Genomic DNA, 26884 nt, shown 5'->3' on the forward strand with positions numbered 1-26884 from the left:
CATGGACCGATTTGAACCATACTTAGCGCAATTGTTGGAAGTGATACCAAAACACCTCATGCGAAATTTCAGTCAAATCGGATGACAATTGCGCCCTCTAGAGGCTCAAGAAGTCGGAATCCAAGATCGGTTAATATGGCAGCTATATCCAAAACATGGACCGATTTAGACCATACTTAGCGCAGTTGCTGTAAGTGATGACAAAACACGTCGTGCAAAATTTCATTCAAATCGGAAGAGTATTGCGCCCTCTAAAGGCTCAAGAAGTCGAGACCCAAGATCGGTTTATAAGGCAGCTATATCAAAACATAGACCGATTTGAACCGTACTTAACTCAGTTGTTGGAAGTGGTAACAAAACACCACGTGCAAAATTTCATTCAAATCGGATGAATATTGCGCCCTCTAGACGCCCAAGAAGTCAAGACCCAAAATCGGTTTATATGGCAGCTATATCAAAACGTGGACCGATTTGAACCGTACTTAACTCAGTTGTTGGAAGCGGTACCAAAACACAACGTGCAAAATTTCTGTCAAATCGGACGAGAATTGGGCCCTCTAGAGGCTCAAGAAGTCAAGACCCAAAATCGGTTTATATGGCAGCTATATCAAAACAAACACCGATTTGAACCATACATAGCGAAGTTGTTGGAAGTGATACCGAAACACCAGGTGCAAAATTTCAGTCCAATCGGACGACAATTGCGCCCTATAGAGGCTCAAGAAGTCAAGGGCTAAGATCGGTTTATATGGCAGCTATATTTAAAACATGGACCGATTTGGCCCATTTATAGTCCCAACCGACGTACACTAATAAAATGTATTTGTGCAAAATGTTAAGCTAGCTTTACTCCTTCGAAAGTTAGCGTGCTTTCGATAGACAGACGAAGGTACAGACGGACGGACAGACGGGCTGACGGATAGACGGACGTACGGACAGACGGACAGACGGACAGACGGACGGACATGGCTAGATCGACTTACAATGACATGACGATCATGAATATATATACTTTATGCGGTCTCAGACGCATATTTCGAGGTGTTACAAACAGAATGACGAAATTAGTATACCCCCATTCTATTGTCGAGGCTATAAAAAAGACAAAATTTAAGAGCTAGACCATAAGGGAAGTAGATAGTCAAGTGTTGCTTGCCCTCTCTTTCCTCCTTCGCCCAGTTTGCCTTAATTTTGCAGGAATTTATTAGAAGAACAATTTGAATTTTATTATTAATTTTATGTTCTGCATTCTCTGGCTTTTCTCTTTCTAGCCTCCACTTGTGGTGTTGAGCAATTCCGTTGCGGCAATGGCAAATGTATACCCAACAGATGGCGCTGTGATCAGGAGAAGGATTGCTCTGATGGTTCCGATGAAGCCCCCGAACTTTGCAGTAAGTTTTGTCATTTTTTTTTTTTTTTTGGTTTTGCAATGGTTTTTGTTTTTTTATTTTTTTTTCTTTATCAACATCTATACACAACTTAATGTTTTTTGTTTTCATTTTCATGTATTTTCTTCGTCTGGTGTTATTTTAATCACACCCCCACTCTCTGATAACATCCTTTTTGTTTTATAGTGGGCTTTTGCAAATCCTATGAGGTCACCTGTAAAAATGGTGAACAATGTGTTCCACAAAGTTGGTGGTGCGATGGTAGTCCAGATTGTCGCGATAATTCTGATGAAAATCATTGTTGTAAGATTTTTATTTGATATTTGTTTGAGAAAGAAAAAATTGCATAGGATACTAACTGCAAAGGCATTTCTACTCGTTACACAAAAGGGATTTTTAGGGAAAAAAGAAACAAAGTGTTTTAGTTGAAAAAAAATAGCTTGGTTTACAAAATAATACTGGGAGCCATACAGGCTTCATTTTTGGGATATTGGGTGAATATTAATAAGGTTTTAAAAACTATGAAAATTTACTAAAAACTTGGTGAAACCAATTGGCAAGCATCAGTGTGGTTAAATCATTAATACATTGAAGAATTCTAGGTTATATAAAAGAAAACGAAAAAAAAAAATAAATAAAAGTTTACAGTTAACTTAATACGGCTTAATGCTTGATTTGTGTGTCTATGTAGGCCACCGCGGCCTACATGGTATGCATGTCCGGTTATGCCGCTAAACGAATGGGTTCCAATCCTGGCAATAATTCTAAACCGTTTTGCTTCAAACTTAAAAATTTGTTTTTTCTGCTCTTATAAGTCATATTTGACCAATTGCATGCAAATCATTCTGTCCGTTGATTTTAACAACACAGTGAGCCGAGTACACATGCAATTTAGGAAACTAACTTCTATATTAGCTATACGATAAGTAAATGTTGAACTTAATTGCAGTATGGAACCTTCACCCACAGTTGTTCGGAAATGAAAATGGTGGACTAGGTAAATTACGAAATTGTTGAAGCCTTAATGAGATTTCTTTATAACGAACTCTTTTAGAACACATCATTAAAACCAAGCCACAAACGAGACGTAACTTCATAATACTTAATGCATGATTTGTAATATTTAGTTAAAATTTCTTTAAGGTTATGCAAATTAACTTTATACAAGTAAAATTGACTTAACATGAGTAAAGATGAAATAGTTTATAACTCATTATTGCGAGTTGTATGAACTACAAAAAGACATTTTAGTTCAACAAGCCCTACATTTTTACGTCTTCCATTTTTCGAGTACCTATATGCATGCTCAAAATTAAGAAAGAAGTGCTAACTGTTGGTAAATGTTGAACTAAATTTCAATTTGGGCCCCTCCAAAAAGTTTAAAGGAAACGTAGATTTTTTCAATAGTATAACGTTGTTGTGTTTACGTTTTAAGCTTTCATTGTTTACTCTTTAAGCTCCCAATTGTGGGAAATAATCGGTTAACTAAAACCAAGAATATCAATTTCCTAATTGCTAAGCTGAGCCAAGTTTTGTTACAAAGGGACGGTATGGGCTGCAGTTGCTCTCCATAAATTAAATTTTTTCGGTAGCTGTAAATGGCATCCGTTGCCTTATCATCTTTAATAGTGTATAACTCTGGTGTACGCGCTACTTAGGTTAGGTTGAAAAGAGGGTGCAGATATTAATCTGCCCCATGCTACTACAGACATACACTTAAGCCAGTAATCGACTTGCTGTGCGCTCTAAAAACTAAAAAGTAACTTCGAAAAGGGAAATGTGAAGTTAGGAATTCCGTGGTGCTTACATAATCCTTAATTATTTTCCATACCACTCACCTTAGTTGGTTCATGTCTGGTATCGTATCCCCACCTATGTACCGTTGTCTGTTCGCCGCGAAAGCCGGGCAATGATATAGGAAATGTTCCAATGGCTTATCATTTTCCTCACATGCCCTAGACATGCTATCACTTGCCGCACCATATGACACCAAATATGCTGGCTATGCTGGCCGCCTTCTTTCTTCCTTTCAGTACTAGCCTCGTCCTCTCACGTTCCGGATCCCCCCATAGGATTTTCGCCGTCCCACCGACCGTTTCGCTGTTCCACAGGGTTGCATGCGCATTCGTCGTCCACGCCCTTACCTCGGACTGCGTCGACCCGAAAGGCTTCGGGTTAACCAAGTTTGTTGACGGCAGTTCTCTGGTCTTCTCTGCAAAATCGTCTGCCCTTTCAATCCACCTTACTCCTTTATGGCTCGGCACCCTAACGATGCGATTGTGCTATCCTCAGAGAAGGCGTTGATCTCCTTCTTACACTGCAAGACTGTTCGTGACCTTAACGTCCTGGCTGTTATTGCCCGTATGGCCCTGTCCTTAAATATGTTCACAATCGACGTCCTCGCGTTAGTACCACACCACCTTACGCATTTCATGATCGCCCGGATCTCTGCCTACAGGAGCGTATTATGGTCAGGCAGTCTAAAACAGATCTCAGACCCAGGGTTCATTATGTAGACCTCCAGGCCCACTCTGTCCTCTAGCTTTGATCCATCCGTGTAGCATGATCTTCCAGATGGCAATACTAGGTTTCTGTCAAACCAAGACTGTGCCGATAGCAGCAGTATCTCGCACTCGACTTGAACGTTCATCTCAGGTATCCGATTGGAAACCTCTTCCCTTCCTTCCAGGTTTCCTATCGTCGCATCTATTAAACCGAGATCCATTCGCCCATGGCCTTAAGTCTCATAGCCGCAGTGGCTGCCTCATAAATAATCTGTATGTCAATGGGTAGGATATCTAGAATAGTCTCCAGTGCCCTAGTGGACGTGGTGCTCATCGTTCCGCCTATGCCAAGACAACATGTTCTCTGAACTTGTTGTATGGTCCTTATGTTGCACTTTTTCTCCATAGCAGTCCACCAAACTACTGAGGCGTGTTGTCTAGTATTGGTATTGGCCTAAATGGTTGTTGTTACACTTATAGCTATATGAAGCTCTATACCAGCCCACGCTTTCCTTTATTGACGGTATATTGTCTCGGAAGGATCAGATAGTTATAAATATACAAATTAGAATCTTTAGCCCATTTCCTCTCCCAGATGCGAGTCATTTTTATAACACCAGCTACCCTTTAAAATTTGTGCTTTCATGTCTACATCTATAGACAAGGCCTTCAAGCTCCACATTAATCGTTAGATGGGGTATGAGATATGAGTTTTCGGTCAATGTTACCTGGGTTATGAAACGGTGGAGCGATCTACTATCATCTTAAATTTGTCAGATATTATCGATAAACTTTTGTATTTCTGCCACTTTAAAGGCCACCGTGGCGCAGAGGTTCGCATATCCGCCTACGACGCCGAACGCCTTGGTTCGAACCCTGGTGAGACCATCAGAAAAAAAATTTTCAGCGGTGGTTTTCCCCTCCTAATGCTGGCAACATTTGTGACGTGCGCACTGTGGCACGCCGTTCGAACTCGGCTATAAAGAGGAGGCCTCTTATCATAAGGAACAGTGGCAAACTTCTCATGTATCAATGAGTGCAGTCCTTTTTATAGCCGAGTCCGAACGACGTGCAGCAATGTGACACCTCTTTGGGAAGAAGTTTTTACATAGCAAAGTACTTCACAAATGTCGCCAGCATTAAGATGGGATAACCACCGCTGAAAAATTTTCTCATTTTCCCGACAGGATTCGAACCCAGGCCTTCAGCGGTATATATAACGTCTGCGCTACGGTGGCCTCCGATTTGTGGCCTCAAATGTGATGAATGTTGCCAAATCAACAAACCTGAATACCGGCAAAAAGATAGTCGTTGTAGTTCGCCTGCAGAAAGTTTTCGAAAGGTCATCCCACATCCAAGTTCATCAGTTGCCATATGCTGGATCGAGTTTTTTGCATTATCATGGACGATGAGCTCCATGAGTTGACTAAATCACCAAACATCGAGTACTTCTTTAGGCATGATTTGAACAACAATTTGGACCAATTCAAAGCAGCCCTCAGCAATTGTAAAACTGAGATTTAAGAAACAGAAGGCTGGAGAGACGACATGAAATTTCTCTTCTACCTCAATCGTGTCTTCCGTCACTTTACTGAGAATAGTAAGACACCATTTGTAAAGTTTAAGCATATCCCAGATATCTGTCTTGCCTAGCTCTAGCTCTTCCTGCATTTATTCTAATGCCTGATGCCCGGAACAGGTGTTGTATAAAATGTGTTCAATCATTTCATACTCATGGGCTGATTATTGGTTGAGTAGTCAGTTGTTCTGGACTAAAGATTGTTAAGAACTATCAGTAGCTCCTAATGACTACCCAAAAGCTTTCAAATGCTTGAAGATCAATTAGAAAAAAAAGATGAATCTCCAATCAACATTGCCGTGGACTTGTTAACACAGAGAAAACGAACTAAGCACTCCAGAAACTTTCCTCCGCTTATAGCCTCACTGTCATGCTATCCGCCTTTTCATTCTCTTTCACCTTAATGTCGCCCGGTACCCAATTTATGGGGTTCTAGCCATATGTAGCTTTTAGCTTTGCTTGTCCTCTTGCAATCAAGGATAATTTCTGAGCTTATTGTCTTAATTGTCATAACTGCAAGTCTCACGTTTGCCGTGCTACAGTTTAGGCATTCTGCGAATGCCTTAGCCGTTTGCAGTGGCCAGGTGTGTTCCGAAAAGCGATAGAAGAGCCCTGTCTCTGAATTAACAAAGTAGACTCCCAGACTCTTTCTCTTCCTCAGGTTCGAGCTGTATATATACGAGTATGTAACAACAGGTAAAAGGCCCCATGGTGCATGGGGATCCTGTTTTCCCATCCCCCAACATATAACCCTTTCTGGATTTCAGCAACCATCCCTTTTTTATTTACAACAAACGTTTTATTCTCGACTTAATCATAAATATTTGAGTTTAAATTACATATACCCCCCTTCTTCCATTAGCCTTTTATGCCCCAGTCTGTGTGTGTGTCTAGACACTACAAAAATATGATATTTTTGGTTTTTATAGCCTACCCTAATGCAATAAATCTGCAAATAAAACAGCACTGTTTTATGAGAACGACAAATTTTTTTTTTGTATGTGCTCGTATTCATGGGGTATGCCAGGTGTTGCTGACAAACCAGGACTTTTGTACTCCACAATTGGCAACAAACAAATAAGTCTTCTTTTCTTGTTTGTTTATTTTGGTTGTTGGTGTTTAAATGTAACACAAAGTCACCTGCTGTTGCTGAAAAGTTGTCGACGGAAACGACATTAAAATTGCCAGTTGATAATTATGCTAAGTTAATTGCCACTTGCTCAAATACAAGGCGTCCTCGTTTCCACCTTGAAACACTTAGATGTGTGGCATGGTGAACTTTTTGAGGGGGGGTAATCAAATGCCTGGCATTTAATTAAGTTTCAAGGTGATAATGAAAAAGTATTTTTTGAGAGAATTAATTTGAGCATAAGGAAGAGAGTAGGTAGCTAAGGAGGATTAAAATGCAGGTGTTACAAACTTCTGAGGAAAACTATAAAAAATTCCCTTTGTTTAAGTAACTGTTAGTAATCATACGCACCATGAGTCAGCTGGTAAATTAATATCACTTATACGCACTAAGGTAATATTGTAAACTTTTTGTTGTTTTGCAACTTTGAAGAATGTTTAAATCCTACACCACCACTGTGGTATAGGGTATTAAAACTATGTGCATTTGTTTGCAACGCTAAGAAGGAGAAGAGACCCATTGATTAGTATACTGATCGGTTAAGAGTCACATCTTGATTCGATTAAACTATGTCCGTCTGTCCGTCTAACCGCCTGTCTGTCTGTCCATGTATTTTTGTGATCAAGGTATAGGTCACAATTATTGTCCTATTGTTATGAAGTTTTGCACATGTCACTTCTATGGCTCAAGGGGGGACGCTATTGATTTTAAACAAAATCTGTTCAGATTAAGATAGAGCTCCCATGCGTATCTTACATCCGATATGGAGTTATAAGGCTGTAGCATTCATAATTTTAGTCTGATCTTAATAAGATTTTGCACGATATGTGCGCGTGCGTGCGCAAAATTTCATTAAAATCGGACTTGATTTAGCTACAGCACCATATACATAAAAAGGGTGATTTTTTAAGAGCTATAGGAGAGTTTTTCATAAAAACACATAAAATTCAGAAAAATACCATACTATTTAATGACGATTATTTTTGAAGATTATTTCATGCAAATGTTGACCGTGACTGCGCCTCAAATGGTACATCAGCTTAGTCCTATTTTTTGCCATAGTCTTTCCAACATTTGGGTGACCCGGTAACCGAGTTAGTAGCGTGCTTGGATTACCAGCGCAGTAGTCATGGGTTTGATTCCCGCTAGAATCCTTGGTCTGTCGCTACTGTGGTATCACAATTGTCTAAGTGAGTCTTTAAAGAACTGCCATTCTTACCTAACCTAACCCTTCCAACATTTCGGCCGATCTATCACGAATAAATGCTTCAATGTTGTTCTCCAATGCGTCAATTAAAGCGGCCTTATCTGTATAACATAGCCCCACAAAAAATAGTCTGAGTTAAATCGCACGATCTATGCGGCCAATTGACCGGTTCCGAACGTGAAATTAAATGTTCACCGAACTCGCCTCTCGATAAATCCATTGCTAGGCATGCTGTGTGGCATGTGGCACCGTCTTGTTGAAACCACATATTATGCAAGTCAAACTCTTTCATTTCGGGCAAAAAAGAAATAGGATATCATCTCACGGTAGCGCTCACCATTCACAGTTGCGTTACGATTCGTATCATCTTTGAAGAAGTGCGGTCCAATGATGCCACCAGCCTATAAACCACACCAAACTGTGATTTGTTTCTGGATGCATTCGTAGCCCTTGCAATGCTTCTGGCTGATCTTCACTCCAAAATCGACAATTCTGCTTATTTACGTACCCATTGAGCCAAAAATGTGTTTCGTCGCTCAATGAAGGAAGCGCGCGATGAACTTTCTTAACGGAGTACGCATTTTGATAATAAAATTCGATAATTTGCAAACGTTGTTCGTTTATAGGACGATTCATGGTTAAATTTTAAACCAAACTGAAGATGTTTGACATTGAAACAAAAAAAAAAAAAAAAAACGAAACGTGCATGAGCTGTTCAAACCAGTGTTGCCAAAGAGATAGTAGCTACAAAATCCCCCTTTAATACAAAGAAGTTGTAAACAGATCCATCCGTCTCATAAACAAGTAAAAGTGTGCAAGGTCCGGCTGGGCCGAATCTTGTATACCCTCCACCATGAATCACATTTGTCAAATTCGTTGTCCGATGTCTCTTTAGAGGCAAACCAAAGATAATGGATAAGAATTGTTGTGCCATTAGAGCTATACCAAATTATGAACATATTGGAGCCATACTTGGTTTGGCTATTGGAGACCAAAGTAGAAGTCATTGTGCAAACTTTCAACCGAATCGGATAAAAAAATCCCTACAGTGACTCAAGAAGTAAAATCGTAAGGGCTGTTTATATGGGAGCTATTACAGTTTATAGACCTATTCAGACCATAAGTAAATTGGAGGACATAAAAAAGTCGTTTTACAAAACTTCAGCCAAATCACATATGAATTGCACCCTCTAGAGGCTTAAAAAGGAGGAGAGCTATATCAGGAAATTAACTGATTTGGACTATACTTGCTAAAGTTATTAGAAGTCATAACAAAATACTTCGTGCTAAATTTCCACCAAATCGTATAATAACTGCGCCCTCTAGTGGCTCATGAAATCAAGATTCGAGATCGGTTTATATGGGAGATATATCAGGTAATTTATCGATTTGGACCATGCTTGATACAGTTGTTGGAAGTCAAAACAAAACACTTCATGCAAAATTTCAGCCAAGTCGTATAGTAATTGCGCCCTCTAGCGGCTCAAGAAGTCAAGATCGGAGATCGGGTTATATGGGAGCTATACCAGGTTATAAACCGATTTGGACCATACTTGGTACAGTTGTTGGAAGTCATAACAAAACAATTCGTGCAAAATTTCAGATAAATTGTATAATAGTTGCACCCTCTAGCGGCGCAGGAAGTGAAGATCCGAGATCGGTTTAAATGGGAGCTATATCAGATTATAAACCTATTTGGATCATACTTGGTATAGTTGTCAAAAATTCAAAACAATCACTTTAAGCAAAATTTCAGCCAAATCGTGTAATAATTGCCCCCCTTAGCGGCTCAAAAAGTCAACATCCGATATCGGTTTATATGGGAGCTATATCAGGTTATAAACGGATTTAAACAATACTAGGCACATTTGTTGAGAGTCATAACAAAACACTTAATGCAAAATTTCATCCAAATTTTATAGTAATTGCGCCCTCTAGCGGCTCAGGAAGTGAAGATCCGAAATCGGTTTATATGGGAGCTATATCATATTATAAACCGATTTGGACCATACTTAGCACAGTTATACTTCGTATTATAATTGCGCCCTCTAACGGCTCAAGAAGTCAAGAACCCAGATCGGTTTGTATGGGAGCTATATCAGGCTATTTATCGATTTGGACCATATTTACTACAGTTTTTAGAAGTCAAAACAAACCATTTCATGCAAAATTTCAGCCAAATCGTATAATTATTGCGCCCTCTAGCGGCTCAAGAAGTCAAGATGATGTTCTTAACCGATTAAGACCATACATGGTACAGTTTTTAGAAGTAATAGCAAAATAACCTCAAACAAATCGGATAGGACTTGCGCCCACCAACGGCTCAAGAAGTCACGATCCGAGATCGGTTTGTGTGGGAGCTATATCAGGTTACAAACCGATTTGAACCATACTTGGCGCACAATTGTTGAGGGTCGAAACAAAACACTTCGCATATCAATGAGTGCAGTCCGTTTCAAGTTTTAGCTCAATGACAAGGGGCCTCCTTTTTATAGCCGAGTCCGAACGGCATACCGCAGAGCGACACCCCTTTGGAGAGAAGTTTTATATGGTATAGTACCTCACAAATGTAGCCAGCATTAGGAGGAGAAAACTACAGCTGACATTTTTTTCGATGGTCTCGCCAGGTTTCGAACCCAAGCGTTCAGCGTCATAGGCGGACATGCTAACCTCTGCGTACGGAGGTAGTTGGTAGTCAAGGCAAAACACTCTATGCAAAATTTCAGCCCAATCGAATGATAATTGCGCCCTCTAGCGACTCAAAACGTCCGATATCGGTTTTTGTGGCAGCTATGTCAGGTTTTTAACCAATTTAGACCACAGTTTGTTGGAAGTCATAACAAAACTTTTCATGCAAAATTCCATACAAATCGGATGACAATTGTGGCCTCTAGAGGCTTAAGACATCAAATTGGGAGATCGCTTGATATGGCAGCTTTATCAAAACATGGACCGATATATCTCATTTACAATCCCAACCGGCTCAATCTTATAGGAAGTATTTGTGCAAAATTTCAATCCTTTAACTTTATTCCTTCGAAAGTTAGTGGGCTTTCAACAGATGGACGGACGGACAAATGGACGAGCAGAGTGTCGGACAGATGGACGCAAAGGGCTAAATCGAATTGGAATGTGAAGACCATCAAGAATATGTATACTTTTAGGGTCTGAGATCAATATTTTGATGTGTTACAAACGGAACGACGAAATTAGTGTAGCTCCATCCTATGGTGTAGGGTATATTAAACAAAATAAAAACATCCTACAAATAAGCTGAGACGTTAGTTAAGTCCTGTGTAAAATTCAGGATCATACGCGGGCCATTTGCCTAATTGAGTTATTTCCAAATTGGCGACCTAGGCTCTGCGAAATTTTGTTTTGATCTCGAAAAGGTTCCTTTTAGGATCATACACGGCCCATTTGCCTAATTGAGTTACCTCCAAATTGGTAACTTTGATTCATGGACTCATTTTAGTTCAATTGGGTTGCCCAAAAAGTAATTGCGGATTTTTCATATAGTCGGCGTTGACAAATTTTTTTCACAGCTTGTGACTCTGTAATTGCATTCTTTCTTCTGTCAGTTATCAGCTGTTACTTTTAGCTTGATTTAGAAAAAAAGTGTAAAAAAACTATATTTGATTAAAGTTCATTCTAATTTTTATTAAAAATTACTTTAAAAAATCCGCAATTACTTTTTGGGCAACCCAATAGTATACCCTTCATCCTATGGTGTAGGGTTCATAAATAAAATAAAAACATCCTACAAATAAGCTGAGACGTTAGTTAAGTCCTGTGCAAAATCCATGATTATACGCGGGCCATTTGCCTAATTGACTTACCTCCAAATTGGTAACCTTGGCTCTGCGAAATTTTGTTTTGGGCTCGAAAAGGCTCATTTTAGGATCATACGCGGCCCATTTGTCTAATTGAGTTACCTCCAAATTGGTAACTTTGGCTCTATGAAATTTTGTTTTGGTCTCCAAAGGACTCATTTTAGTTCTATATTGTCAAATATTTTGGTTGTAGGAGTGTAGAACATTTATTATACAGAATATTTGAAAAATGAAGCCCCCTTGAAATATTTTCCAACTCTTGTTGGCAATTCACTTGAAGTCTCTAATTTAAGCAATTATTTGTAGGCATTTTCATTGTAGTACAACATTTCTGGGTATTCGATTGTTATATATGGGTGTGAATAATAACATACACACACATACATATTCCCATTCACACACACACACTGAACATTTGCCAGGATAATGTCATAAACAAAACACTTGAGCAAAATAAAATTTGCCATATATTTCCTTGGGTGTCATATTCACTGACACATTAAATGCCTTAGAAACGAATCTCATGAAGTGGGCAAAGCTGTTCGCCCTTACATATATATATGTACACTCACACACCCTCACAGACAGACAATTACGTAGTGTGTTGTGTGCGTGTAAATGAAAAGGTATTTTCATCGTTTGTTTGCCACATCCCATGTTTAGTGTTGGATATACATATTATCAACATTAACATTGTCGGCATTTTGTTAATGTGCCTGTGTGTGTGCCTGTGTGTGTGTGTGGTGGAATATGGTGCGCTATGTTGCTAAACTGAATATCCTTTTAGCGCCAATACATGTAAACGAGTACAACAATAAACATGCATTGTCACTGTCATTTAACATTTTGGGGTATGCTTAGCATACTCTAACACCGGCATTCGGAACGCGGCCATGTAGCCTTTCTCTTTCTCTTTTTTTTTTGTTTTTGTCTGCCAAAGTCCTATGAAAAACATCTGCAAATGATTGTTATGGTGTGTCATAAGCACACCATGAAGGTGTGGTAGGCGAGAGAGGAAATAGCAGGCTAAGAATGATATGATATGGTGTATGGCAGCAGCAGCAGCAGTGAAATTTTGTTTGAATTTTTATAACAATAAATATTGTGAACATCCTTGGCATTCTTGTTGAAAAGGTCTTTGGTGCTTAAATGACTACACAACAAGTACATGCGCTCGCATATGAGCAAGGTGGGTTTCTTCATGCACATACATGGGCTAAACAGTCCTTGGCATTTTAGTTTAGTTATAGCTTTCAAAATTTTAGTTGAGAATGTGTTGAGAGGTATAAAGAGGAACTTATGTTGATGATGGTTGTTTGGTTGGTCTTTTAATTTTTCTCATCCTTAATTGGGTGTTTATGTTTGGTAAATGATTTTTCACCCTGTGCTGTGATATTTAAATCACAAGGTTTTAACTTTGCTTAGGCGAATGGAAGGAAAAATTATTTAATTATAGCTTTAGTATGACTATCACCATAAAGAAGTGTAGTAAAATGGAAGGAAAAAGTTGGGAACTTTAGGAAGGTTAGGTTGGGTTAGGTTTAAGTGGCAGTGGCAGCCATCAGACTCCCTTAAACGCTTTGGTCAATGGTGATACCAGAACAACAGGAGAAGAAAGATGCCTTCTAGTTGTTGCCGTTGAACCATCCATCCATGAATGTTCACATCCTCTAAATCAGACAAGTTTTCAAAGAAATGAGAACCTTAAGTGGAACTCCCTCTAACTGTCAGTGCGGGACATATACAGCAGATGTTCTATAGTCTCTTATTTCTCGTCGTCCGCACAGCTTCTGCAGAAGATGTTAATGGCAACTTTCAGTCTTAGCATGTTTTCCTATCAGGCAGTGACCCATCATGAAGGCCACAATGATTGAGACGCCCATTCTAGCCAGCGACAGCAAAGCGGTAAACTTTTTCAAGTGGAGACCAGGCCACATAATTTTGGAGTATTCACAACTCCCACTTTGTGAACATCTATCATTCGTTGTCCTTCGGGCAAGGTCCTGCAGACTTAGCTTACATGCCGCTAGAGGCATATCCCCAGATTCCAGTCCCTGTGGAATGTGTTAGGTAGTCCCGCTCTTCAATTTCCTGGCATATCTCCCGGCAACCAAAACGGGTGAATTTTCAACTGCTCCGCCATCTCGTTGAGAGATCTGCGACAAGTCCTAATGGTGTTAAATGCAGTCACCTGCCGCCTAATCCTGCAGGGCTCTTAACCCCGGGTGAATATAATGCGTCCACCAACGCCCCCAACCATAGCCTAAGCTATGCATGGCTACCAATTCGAGTTCACGTTGTTTGGACGTGTTCTCCCCCTTGGTTAGGGGCGGAGCAGACAGCCAGGCAGCTATTAAATCCCTGGAGAATAAATTTCTGTCGTTCAAAACTGTCCTCGACTGTCGCAGATCTCTCTACCCGCGGTCTGGGTCCAAACCACAGCCACCACGTTACTCCCCACTGGGGCCTCATCATAGTCGGGCTGGTTTGGTGGCGGAGCACTATCTAAAACTCTTTCCGATATATGGGTCACGTCTCCCGGTTGCAATACAACTCCACATCGAGCTTGCGCTCTACCCGCGATATGGGTCCAAACAACAGCCACCACGTTACTCCCCACTGGGGCCTCACCATAGTCGGGCTGGGATTGAAATCTCAGGGGCTCCCGACTCCCGTGGTATCAGATTAAGAACTCCGGTAAGACCTCGTAATCTGGTACCATGGGAGTCGGGAGCCCCTGGTATTTCCATCCCAGCCTGACTATGGTGAGGCCCCAGTGGGGAGTAACGCGGACCCAGATCGCGGGTAGAGCGCAAGCTCGAAGTGGAGTTGCATTGCAACCGGGTTCCGTGATCCATAGATCGGAAGGAGTTTTAGATAGTGCTCCGCCACCAAACCAGCCCGACTATGGTGAGGCCTCAGTGGGGAGTAACGTGGTGGCTGTGGTTTGGACCCAGAGCGCGGTTAGAGAGATCTGCGACAGTCGAGGACAGTTTTGAACAAAAGAAATTTATTCTCCAGGGATTTAATAGCTGCCTGGCTGCCTGAGAAGATATTTATGCCAATCACCGTTATGACATTATGTCTTAGTCATTCCACCACTTCCTTAATTGCAAGGATCTCCGCTTGATACACACTGCAGTGGTCGGGTAACCTTTTCGATTTGACCAGTTCTAGATTTTAAGAGTACACCCCAAGGCCCATCTGGTCGTCTAGTTTGGAACCATCCGTATTGAAGTCTATGAAACTTCCATTACTAGGGATATGGTAGTTCCAAATGGTTCTATCAGGAGTTGTACCACTACTCCTGATAGAAACGTTTGGAACGTACTTTTTATCAAAAAGCGGCTCAGGTTGGGTGTAATCCACACTGCCTGTAACATCGGATATTGTATCAGGTATAACACAGTGTCCGTAGCCTCCAAATGACCAATGATAAAGCTCCCTTACCATCACGGCAGTGGTCGCTGCAATTTGGGTAGTCTTAATGTCCAGAGGCATAAGGTGTAGCATTAAATTCAGTGCATCAGATGATGTCGTCCTCAGTGCGGCTGTGATGCTCAATCAAGCCATCCTATGGATTCGGGTAAGTATTGAGCAGTAGGTGGATTTTTGAAACGCCGTCCACCAGACCACAACACCATATAGCATTATGGATCTGACAACTGCAGTGTATACCCAATGCATGACACGTGGTCTAAATCACCAACTTTTGCCAATGGCTCTCTTGCAGGTGTATAGGGCAAAAGTGGCCTTTCTTGCCCTTTCCAAAATGAGGAGACAGTGCACCTCCTTGAGGAGTTCCTCTGCTGATCCATCTTTTTAGATCCACAGATCCCAAGCCTGTCGTAATGAATCTTTTATTAAGTAAGTTATTAATATACTTTCTTACGGTAGAGTTGATGCCTAGAAACTCCAACTCCATGATTGACGTCGGTTTTGCATTATTGAAAGCACCTTTAATGTCAAGAATTGCTACCATTGTATATCCCTTGACAGCGAGAGAACCCTCTATGTAGCGGACTAGGTCGTGAAGGGCTTTTTCGGTGGATTTGCCTCTACTATATGCATGTTGTTGCCACGACAGGTGATATCCAAAGATATATCTCTATCAACCTCCCAAGAGTCTTCAGCATAAAGGATGACAGACTAATAGGACGAAAATCTTTCGCCTTCGTGTGGTAGGGTTTTTCTGATTTCGGAATGAATATGTCCTTCGTGTCCCTCCATCCCACAGATAGATATAACATTCTGATAAAAGAAGGGTATATCTCCCTATGCCAGGGAACCAGTCTATCAGACACAGCTTGTAATTCAACCGGTAAAACATCATCAGCGCCTGGCGATTTAAAGGAGTCGAAACTTATTTTCGCCCAAAGGATTGTCGGCTCAGGCACAATTTCCCTAATGGCCTCCGGCGCATGTATATCATTGACAACCTCTTCTGGCGCCACGTTTTCCTTTGGAGAATTTCCTGGGAAATGTGTATCAACGAGTGGTTCTAGTATTTCCTCACCCAATGTAATAGGTCTCGAGGACCCACTGTACCCCACTGTAATAGGTCTTGAGGACAGAATCTTCCTTAGCCCAGTGGCCTCAGATGTATCCTCCACGGAGCCGCAGAATTCTACCCAGGATTTGTTCTGAGCCTTTCTAAGCTCTCCCCTATATTTTCTTAGCTCAGCCTTATAGCTGTCCCCATCGTGTGGTGCTCTTGTGGCTTTTGCTCTGTTGAAGAGTTTTCTGCAGTCCTTCCTTAGACCAACCAGCTCTGGGGTCCACCATGGCGGTCGCTGTTTGCCCTTTGGCTTGGCACTAGGGCATGCTGACACAAGCGAGTCTAAAGACCATAAAAGGCGCATTTATTCTCCGATCAAACAGTGATTCGCACTAAGGGCCTCGACATCCGACCTGATTATGGTGTATATCGGAGCAGATTTACATATAGCTGCCATATAGACCGATATGCCGGTTCAGGGTCTTAAGCATATAACAGGTGCATTTATTACCGGATTTCGCTGAAATTCAGAACAGTGAGTTTTATTGGACTCGTCGATACCTGAACCAAAAATGGTCCAGATACGAACATATTTGGATATAGCTGCCATATAGTTGCCATATAGACTGATCTGCCGAGTTTGGGTCCTAGGCCTATAATAGGCGCATTTATTACCGGATTTCGATAAAATTCAGAACAGCTGGTTTTATTTGACTCATCGGTATTCGAACCAAAAATGGTCCAGATCGGATCATATTTGGCTATAGCTGCCATATAGACCGATCTCCCGATTTTGGGTCTTAGGCCTATAACAGGCGCATTTATTAGCCGACTTCGATGAAACTTAGAACAGTGAGTTGTTTTAAGACTGTCAACATCTATACCGAATATGGTTCAGACCGGGCTGTAATTAGATATGGCTGCCATAGAGACCGCTCTACAGCTTTAGGGTCTAAAGACCATAAAACGCGCTGAAATTTCAAACAGTGATTCGCACTAAGGGCCTCGACATCCGACCTGAATATGGTGTATATCGGAGCAGATTTACATATAGCTGCCATTTAGACCGATATGCCGGTTCAGGGTCTTAAGCAGATAACAGACGCATTTATTATCGGATTTCGCTGAAATTCAGAACAGTGAGTTTTATTGGGCTCGTCAATATCTCAACCAATATCTGGTCCAAATCGGAACACATTTGGATATAGTTGCCATAAAGACCGATCTGCCGAGTTTGCGTCCTAGGCCTATAATCGGCGCATTTATTACCGGATTTCGCTGAAATTCAGAACAGCTGGTTTTATTCGGCCCGTCGATATCCGACCCAAAAATGGTCCAGATCGGTACATATTTGGCTATAGCTGCCATATAGACCGATCTCCCGATTTTGGGTCTTAGGCTTATAACAGGCGCATTTATTACCCGACTTCGATGAAACATAGAACAGTGAGTTGTATTAAGACTGTCAACATCTATACCGAATACGGTCCAGACCGGGCTATATTTGGGTATGGCTGTCATAGAGACCGCTCTACAGCTTTTGGGTTCAAGGACCATAAAACGCGCATTTATTATCCGATTTTGCTGAAATTTGAAACAGTGATTCGCACTAGGGGTCTCGACATTCGATCCGAATATGGTGTATATCGGACCATGCTTACATATAGCTGCCATTTAGACCGATATGCTGATTTAGGGTCTTAAGTCTATAACAGGTGCATTTATTACCGGATTTACCTGAAATTCAGAACAGTGAGTTTTATTTGACCCATCGGTATTGGAACCAAAAATGGTCCATATAGGAACATATTTGGATATAGTTGCCATTCAATTTCAGAACGGTGAGTTTTTTTTTGACCCATCGGTATTCGAACCAAAAATGGTACATATAGGAACATATTTGGATATAGCTGCCATATAGACCCAACTGTCGATTTTGGGTCTCAGGCCTATAACAGGCGCATTTGTTAACCGACTTTGCTGAAATTCTGAACAATGAGTTGTATTAAGACTCCCAACATCTGTCTTGAAAATAGTCCAGACCAGGCTTTATTTAGATATAGCTGCCATAGAGACCAATCTTCGGCTTTAGGGCCTAAAGACCAAAAAAAAAGGCGCATTTATTCTCCGATTTTGATGAAATTCGAAACAGTGAGCTGCTTTTAGACTGCCGACATCCAACCCAAATATGGTCCAGATCGGACCATATTTAGAAATAGCTGTCATATATGGCGATCATCCGAATTAGGGCTTAATCACATGAACGGCGCACTTATTACCCGATTTCGTTGAAACTTGGAACTGTTATTTGTAAAGAGCTTCACGGCACCTGATTACAGTCTAAAGACTATATTTGGATGTTTATATGGATGAAGTAATGTTATAATAAATTTTGATAACAATGGTGGTGGGTATTATAAAGTCGGCACCGCCCAACTTTTGGCTTTCCTCTTTCAGTACAAGATTGCGTATGATTGTTATTTATTATTAATACTCATTCGCCTTGTACTGCAGCCTTTGTTTTCCAGCCATGAAAAATTGTTCAACAACAAAACTTTTGCACAAGTCCAACATTTTTCTTTGGCTTTTTTCAATTTTCCTAACTTTAATTTTGACGTTTACACCGAAAATTAATTCCACTTTCTCTCTAATAATACACTCATCCTAACTTGAACATCCCGCCCTCCATACTCTTTTTTACTTTTGACTAATAATTCAGCTGCTTTACTTGCAAATGCCTGTCAAAGACCAAGCAAATACATGAATTTGCATTAATTTTTTATGAAAGTTATACAAAGGCGAACTTTTTCAGCCAGCCAGCATATACGAGTACAATAAGAAAATAAAAGCTAAGAAACTGAATTCCGTTACTTTTTCCTTACGCGCACTTTAGCATGTGTGTGCATGTGCCAGCGAGGAGTGAGCGAGAGAATGTAAACAAAAGGATGTGTGATATGGTTGCCGTTATGATAACATGGTACTTTTGCCTGTTGGTGGGTGCTTCATGGTGCGTGGAGGTTTCTATGTTTGTGTTTCATAAGAATATGGACTTGGCTTGTTGTTTTTGCTTTTGTATGTAGTGCCCGCTGCAGCTTATGTTTATATACTCAATCCTTTTTATTTACATCATAATGGAGAAGGAGTATCCTGGGTGTCTTCTTTCCCTTACTTGTGTTATGAGTTGTTGTCTTTAGGAAATTCTATCCATCCAATGTTCATAAATAATTTTTGAATGTTTTCACTCTAGTATGGCCTTGCTTTGGTATTTGCTGAACCGAAAATGAGTTGGAGTTGGAGCAGTGGTAGTGGAAGGCTTTTCTTCGACTTGTCATGTTATCAAATTATGAAAATTTATTTTCTTCACACTTGTTGGTTGGTTAACGGTGACGGCCAATGTTTTGGCCTTTTTTTTTACAAAACAAAAATGAAGGGAGGCTACGAGTATTAAACCTTGGTTATGAGAATATTTCCTGTTCATATTTTCATTGTTAACATAAATTATGCATTCGCATATTTTTCAGTTGAAAAAAAAAAACTTAAAAGTTGCTCCATACATGTCAGCCTTCTTGAATCTGTGGCCTTAACAGGACGATGTAAGTGGGATGATACCAGGTTATCATCCCCTACAGTAGAAATCTGCTGGCTTTGGGATTGCGTTCCTTGTGCCTTCTGGATTTTAATTAGGAAAATAAATGAGAATTGAGGATTAAGTTTTATTAAAAAAATTTCTTCTTTTTGGAGCCTTTTACTTTTTGGGGCGCTATGAGAAAAAACAAAAACACCAGAACAAACTCCCCCATATTTCAGAAAACGAAAGCGAATAATGATGGTTTATTTAAAAATTCTCATGAAACAAAACAGCAAGCAAAAAAAATCGTATAAAATGTGGTTGAAGAAATTTATTAATGAACGCAATTTGTGTTGCCTCCTTTTTTCGCCTTCTTTGTTATGCCCTTCACCATAGGAAGTGGGTATAGTCATATAATCTATCCGTTAGTAACACCTTAAAATAGTCGTCTAAGAGGCCATAAAATATGTATATTCTTGAGCGTTATGATATTGTTAGTCGATCTAGTCATGATGGTCCATCGGTCTGTCCGTCCGTCTGTCGAAAACACGAAGACTTTTTTCTTTTTTTCTATCAAACAACATGAAGGGGATGTCCCCTATGAATGCAGTGCATTACGTTAGCGAGAGGAAATTGGAAATTGGAGGGGAGGAGGGGGAATGGATGTAGCGCTTATTGACATTTGTCTTTGGATGTGAAAGTGGGTGGGACGAACATTAGCAGGAAGTCGACTCCACATACGAACGGTTCTGGCGAAATCAGAATTCTCCCTTCTTTGCTACGCCCTTCATTTCGGGATGGGGGTATAGTCATATAGTCTATCCGTTTGTAACACCATAAAATAGTCGTCTGAGGCCTCACAAAATATGTATGTTCTTGAGCTTCATGATATTGTAAGTCGATCTAGTCATGATGGTCCATCGGGCTGTCCGTCCGTCTGTCGAAAGCACGCAGACTTTTTTCTTTTTTTCTATCAACCAACACACAGGGGATGTCCCCTATGAATGCAGTGCATTGAGTTGGCGAGAGGAAATTAGGAATTAGAGGGGGGAGGGGGAAAGGATGTTGTGTTATTGACATTTGTTTTAAAACTTTGCATGTCAATGTGGATGGGAAGAACATTAGCCGGAAGTCGATTCCACATACGAAAGGTCCTGCCGAAATAAGAATTCTCCCTATAATGCATTGTGCGGCCCGCTGGCCATTCAATTATAAACGGGTGTGAGTTCCTGGAATGTCTAGTATCCCTGACATACATCCTTACATCAGGAATAAAAAGACGAATATCAGACGAAAACACACCACGAAAAAGTACCGATAGAACAGCGCCAAACAACCCACATTGCGACTATGATCAAGGAAGGTAATAGAGTTGTATACCCTGCAAATGCAAATTTTGTCCATGAACATTCCACTATGGAACAGGGGCAAACTTCTCACATATCAATGAGTGCAGTTCGATTCAAGTTAAAGCTCAATGATAAGGGGCCTCCTTTTTATAGCCGAGTCCGAACGGCGTGGCACAGTGTGACACCTCTTTGGGCAGAAGTTTTTACATGGCAAAATACCTCACAAATGTCGCCAGCAGTAGGAGGGAATAACCACCGCTGAAAATGTTTCTGATGTTCCTGCCAGGATTCGAACCTAGGCGTCCAGCGTCATAGGCGTCATAGCGTCATAGGACATGCTTATCTATGCGCTACGGCGGATTGTATATGGGCCAAATCTTGCAATGATAGGATATAGCTCCCATATTAACCAATCTCCCGATTATACTTCTTGAGACTCCAGAAGGTGCAATTCTTAGCCGATTTGTTTGAAATTCGGCACAATGACTTTTATTTTGTTTTCCAACATTTGCCTCAGTGATGGTCTGAATTGGCCTATTACCTGATATAGCTCCCTTATAAACCGATCTACAGAATGTATATCTTAGGCTCTCAGAGTGGGCAATTCTTACCCAATTCAGCTGAAATTTTGCACAAAGACTTCCAGTATGACCCCTAACATTCGTGCCGAGTATGGTTTGAATCGGTTCATAAGATGATAGAGCTCCCATATGAATCGATTTCCCTTTCACATTTCTTGAGCCTCTAGAGTGCCTCTCTTACCCGATTTTGCTGAAATTTTCCACAATAAATTGCCAAATATGGCCAGCATTTATTCATAACCTATGGGTTGCCCAAAAAGTAATTGCGGATTTTTTAAAAGAAAGTAAATGCATTTTTAACAAAACTTAGAATGAACTTTAATCAAATATACTTTTTTTACCCTTTTTTTCTAAAGCAAGCTAAAAGTAACAGCTAAAAACTGACAGAAGAAAGAATGCAATTACAGAGTCATAAGCTGTGAAAAAATTTGTCAACGCCGACCATATGAAAAATGCGCAATTACTTTTTGGGCAACCCAATATAACATAACTCCCATATAACCTTTTTCTTGATTTGACTTCTGGATTAACTACGGAAAGTAATTCTTTTCTATTTTTTTGCCCCTTTGCCCATTAGGATAAATCGTTCAAAAAACTTGACAAATTCGTTCCACACCGGAGGGTGTATAAGATTCGGCGTGGCCGAATTTATAACGCTTTTACTTGTTTGATTATGCTTTCATTTCGTTGCCTTTGGTTTCCGTTTCGGTTTCGGTTTCTTTATGGCTGATTTTCTTCTTTGGCTCATTTTTGTAAGATAATTAACACACAAAAATGATAAATGGTTCATTGTTTGGTCTTATGCTTTAAAATCTTAACTTAAGTCAACTTTTTCGCTCATTATCGCTCTTTATCCCTGAGGCTAAATATTTTTCGCCTTCTTTGTGTGAGGGGTAGGTGTTGGAAAGTGTTACAACACTTATTTTTTTTTATAAAAAGATAAAAACGTGCCAAGTTTGGCATGGAAACCCACCACCATGGATTCTACTAGCAATGTACCTCAGATCATAAGATCGTTGTATATGGAAGCTATTCAGATTACAAACCGATTCCTATCATAGTCGGCACTGTCGTTAGAAGTCGTAACAGAAGACTACGTTCCAAATTTAAGCCAAATCGGAAAAAAATTGCTGCTTCCAAGGGCTCAAGATGTCAAAATAGAAGACTAGTATATATGGGAGCAATATGTTAGGCTATTGATACATTTGGATCATACTTACCATGCATATTGAAAGTCATAAGACCAGTCAGATCGGATAATAATTGCCACTTCTAGAGGCCCACGAAATGAAGTCGAAGTACAATTTTATATGGCAGAGATATATCCAAATCTGAACGGATATAGCCCATGTGCAACACCTATTGACCAACATCGATAAGACGGTCGGACATGCCAAGATCGACTTGCAATGTCAATACCATCAAGAATATATATGACTAGCCGAACTGGGCCCGCTCCGCAACGCCTTCTTTAACTCTCTAATATCTTCTAAAGGGGGGACACTTCGTCCTTAATGCGGATATCGAATTCGTGCCATTGTAGCCTATGACGCTAAACGCATTCGAATCCTGGCGAGAACATCGGACAAAGCAGTGTTTATCGCCCCTTAATGTTGGCGACATTTGCGAGATACAATGCCATGTATGGTCATTTAAAAAATGTTCCCCAAAGACATGTCGCACTGCGGGACGCCGTTCAGACTCGGCTATAAAAAAAGGTCCCTCATCATTGAGTTTAAACTTGAATCGGAAATCACTCATTGAGAATTTGCCCCTACTCGGTGCCTGGTGGTAATGTTTCCCTTAGTGAAATGTTTTCATTAGGGGAGGGATGGCACCTCAGACATTTCAACTCAAATATGGATAAATATGAACCGTTTGGAGGGTGTTTAGGGGTTGGGGCGGCCACCGACATTTTGACCTGAAATTTGATATCAAATTCGTTCTTTATTCCCAACGGAAATGAAGTTCAGTTTAGGGAGTGCTTTAGGTCGTACCCCAAAACACTTGGCTCCAAAATTGGATATCAAATTCGATTTCTACTCTCAAATACCTTGCATTTGACTCATGATGGATCAAATAACCCATTTGACGTATCTTAAGGCTGAAAAGAACGACCTAGACTTGAACGCAATAAATGCAGCTTTTTGGGCCCAAAACCTTTAATCGAGAGATCGGTCTGTATGACAGCTATATCCAAATCTGATCCGATCAGGGACAAATTGAGGAAAGATGTCGAAGGGCCTAACAAAACTCACTGTCCCAAATTTCAGCAAAATCGGATAATAAATGTGTCTTTTATGGGCCTAAGACCCTAAATCGGAGGATCGGTCTATATGGCAGCTATATCCAAATCTATACCGATCTGGGTTAATTTGAGGAAGAAAAACGAAGGGCCTACCACAACTCACTGTGCCAAATTTCAGCAAAATCGGAAAGTAAATGTGGCTTTTATGGGTCTAAGACCCTAAATCGGAGGATCGGTCTATATGGCAGCTATATCGAAACCTGGACCGATCTGGTCCAAATTGACGATGGATGTCGAAGGACCTAACACAACTCACTATCTCAAATTTCAGCAAAATCGGATAATAAATGTGTCTTTTATGGGCCTAAGACCCTAAATCGGAAGATCGGTCTATATGGCAGCTATATCCAAATCTATACCGATCTGGGTTAAATTGAGGAAGAATGTCGAAGGGCTTAACACAACACACTGTCCCAAATTTCAGCAAAATCCGATAATGAATGTGGCTTTTATTGGCCTAAGATCCTAAAACGGGGGATCGGTCTATATGGAAGCTATATCCAAATCTGGGCAGGATTTACAGTGCATTGTATTCGACCCCTCGACCTCACTGTTCAATTTTCCCAAGATCGGTTGAGAAATATATACCGATCTTCCGATTTTAGGTTTTGGGCCCATAAAAGGCGCATTTATTGTCCGATTTCGCTGAAATTTGAGATAGCTAGTTCGGTTAAGCTCTTCGACATCCCTGTTTGATAAGAACCAGATCGTTCCAGATTTGTATATAGCTGTCATATACACCGAGCTCACGATTAAAAGTTTTGGGCCCTGAAATTTGAGACAGTCAGTTGTGTAAGGCCACTCAACATCCCTGTTCCTTTGGATACAGCTGCCATATAGACCGAAGACAGGATTTAAGGTTTTGGGCCCATAAAACGCGCATTTGTTGTCCGATTTCATTGAAATTTGGGACATTAGGTTATGTTGGAACCCTCGACATCATTGTTCAATATAGTCCAGATCGGTTCAGATTTGGATATAGCTGCCATATGGACCGATCTCACGATTTAGAGTTTTGGACCATTAAAGCCCTATTTGTTATCCGATTTTGCTGAAATTTGGGACAGTGAGTTATGATGGACCCCTCGACATCATTGTTCAATTTAGTCCAGATCGGTTCAGATTAAGATATAGGTGCCATATAGACCGAAATCACGATTTAAGGTTTTTTGCCCTTGAAAGGCGTATTTATGGTTCGATTTTGCTGAAATTTGGCACTATGAAGTGTGTTATGCCTCTCGACATCCCTGTTCAGTTTGGCCCAAATCGATTCAGATTTAGATATAGGTGCCATATAGACCGAAATCACGATTTAAGGTTTTTTGCCCCTGAAAGGCGTATTTATGGTCCGATTTTGCTGAAATTTGGCACTATAAGTTGCATTAGGCTCCTCGATATCCCAGTTCAGTTTGGCTCAGATCGATCATATAGACCGAAATCACCATTTAAGATTTTTTACCCCTGAAAGGCGTATTTATCGTCCGATTTTGCTGAAATTTGGCACTATGAGTTGCGTTAGGCCCCTCGACCTTCGTACAGAGTATTGTCAAGATCGGTCTATATTTCGATATAGCTGCAATATAGACCGATCTCTCAGTTTTTAGGTTTTCGGACCATAAAAGGCGCATTTATTGTTCGATTTCGTTGAAATTTGGCACATGAGCCCAGTTAAGCTTGTCGACATCTTTATGGTTCCGCTAGGTCTATATTTGGTTATAGCTGCCATATATACAGACCATCTGATTAAAGGTTTTAGGCCCAGAAAACTTAAATGTTTGGGCTGATTTTGCTGAAATTAGGCACAATGAGTCGATCTCTCAATTTAAAGTGTTGTGCTCCTAAAAGGCGTCTTTTTTGCCCAATTTTGCTGAAATTTGACTCAAAAGACCTATTAAGCTTGTCGACATTCTTGTTCTATATGGTTCAGATTAGACTATATTTGGATATAGCTGCCATATACACCTCCCGATTTAAGTCCTTAAGCCCATAAAAGTTAAATTTTTGACCCGATTTTACTGAAACTAGGCATAATGAGTCCGATCTCTCAATTTAAGGTCTTGTGATGTGGAGACCACCGTAGCGCAGAGGTTAGCATATCCGCCCATGACACTGAACGCCTGGGTTCGAATCCTGGCGAGACTATCAGGAATAATTTTCAGCGGTGGTTTTTCCCTCCTAAGGCTGGCAACATTTGTGAGGTACCAAGCCATGTAAAACTTCTCTCCAAAGAGGTGTCGCACTGCGGCGATCTTATGATTTTGGTGGAGATAGGAAAATATTGGGTTGCCCAAAAAGTAATTGCGGATTTTTTAAAAGAAAGTAAATGCATTTTTAATAAAACTTAGAATGAACTTTAATCAAATATACTTTTTTTACACTTTTTTTCTAAAGCAAACTAAAAGTAACAGCTGATAACTGACAGAAGAAAGAATGCAATTACAGAGTCACAAACTGTGAAAAAATTTGTCAACGCCGAGTATATGAAAAATCCGCAATTACTTTTTGGGCAACCAATATTTGCATATAGCTGCTATGGGTTAATATATGATACATTTTTTATCGTATTATAACGAAAAGTGGTTTATATCCGAGGTGGTGGATATCCAACGTTCGGACAACGTCTGAAGTAAGGCAAAAAATGTTAATTACATGCATAAGAATAAGTTTCTTAGTTGACCTTTTCAATAAAATAAAATCTCGTCTTTTTTGTCACCTCAAGAAATCTTTCTTGGTATATTTATACCAATATTTCTTCGAATACCAGAAATGCCACACAAAAAGTTTTTTTCTGTGTGTGTGTGTCTCCTTCGTTTTTTTTTTTTTTTTTTGGGCTATAAGAGCACTCAACCATTGTTAGGCTGGCCATTAACATGTAATGCCTTTTTTATGCCATCCTTAGTGTCATCTTCTCTATTAGAGGCCTATGTGTGGGTATGTAAG

The 26884-nt window shown here is 40.4% G+C and overlaps 1 protein-coding gene across 8 annotated transcripts in view; it reads left to right on the forward strand.

Annotated features, from left to right (window-relative positions):
* Positions 1-26884, forward strand: part of LOC106086729 (low-density lipoprotein receptor) — a 922896-nt gene that overhangs the window by 666364 nt on the left and 229648 nt on the right. For 6 of the 8 annotated variants that reach the window (XM_059363908.1, XM_059363911.1, XM_059363910.1 and 3 more), the window contains exon 3: positions 1272-1391. In XM_059363908.1, coding sequence (XP_059219891.1) covers positions 1272-1391 — 120 coding nt within the window. Of the gene's footprint in view, positions 1-1271; positions 1392-1574; positions 1692-26884 lie in introns of all 8 variants that reach the window. The other 2 variants (XM_059363916.1, XM_059363909.1) reach the window with 1 other exon arrangement.

The sequence above is a fragment of the Stomoxys calcitrans genome, chromosome 2 (assembly GCF_963082655.1).
Source record: "Stomoxys calcitrans chromosome 2, idStoCalc2.1, whole genome shotgun sequence".
Lineage (NCBI taxonomy): Eukaryota > Metazoa > Arthropoda > Insecta > Diptera > Muscidae > Stomoxys > Stomoxys calcitrans.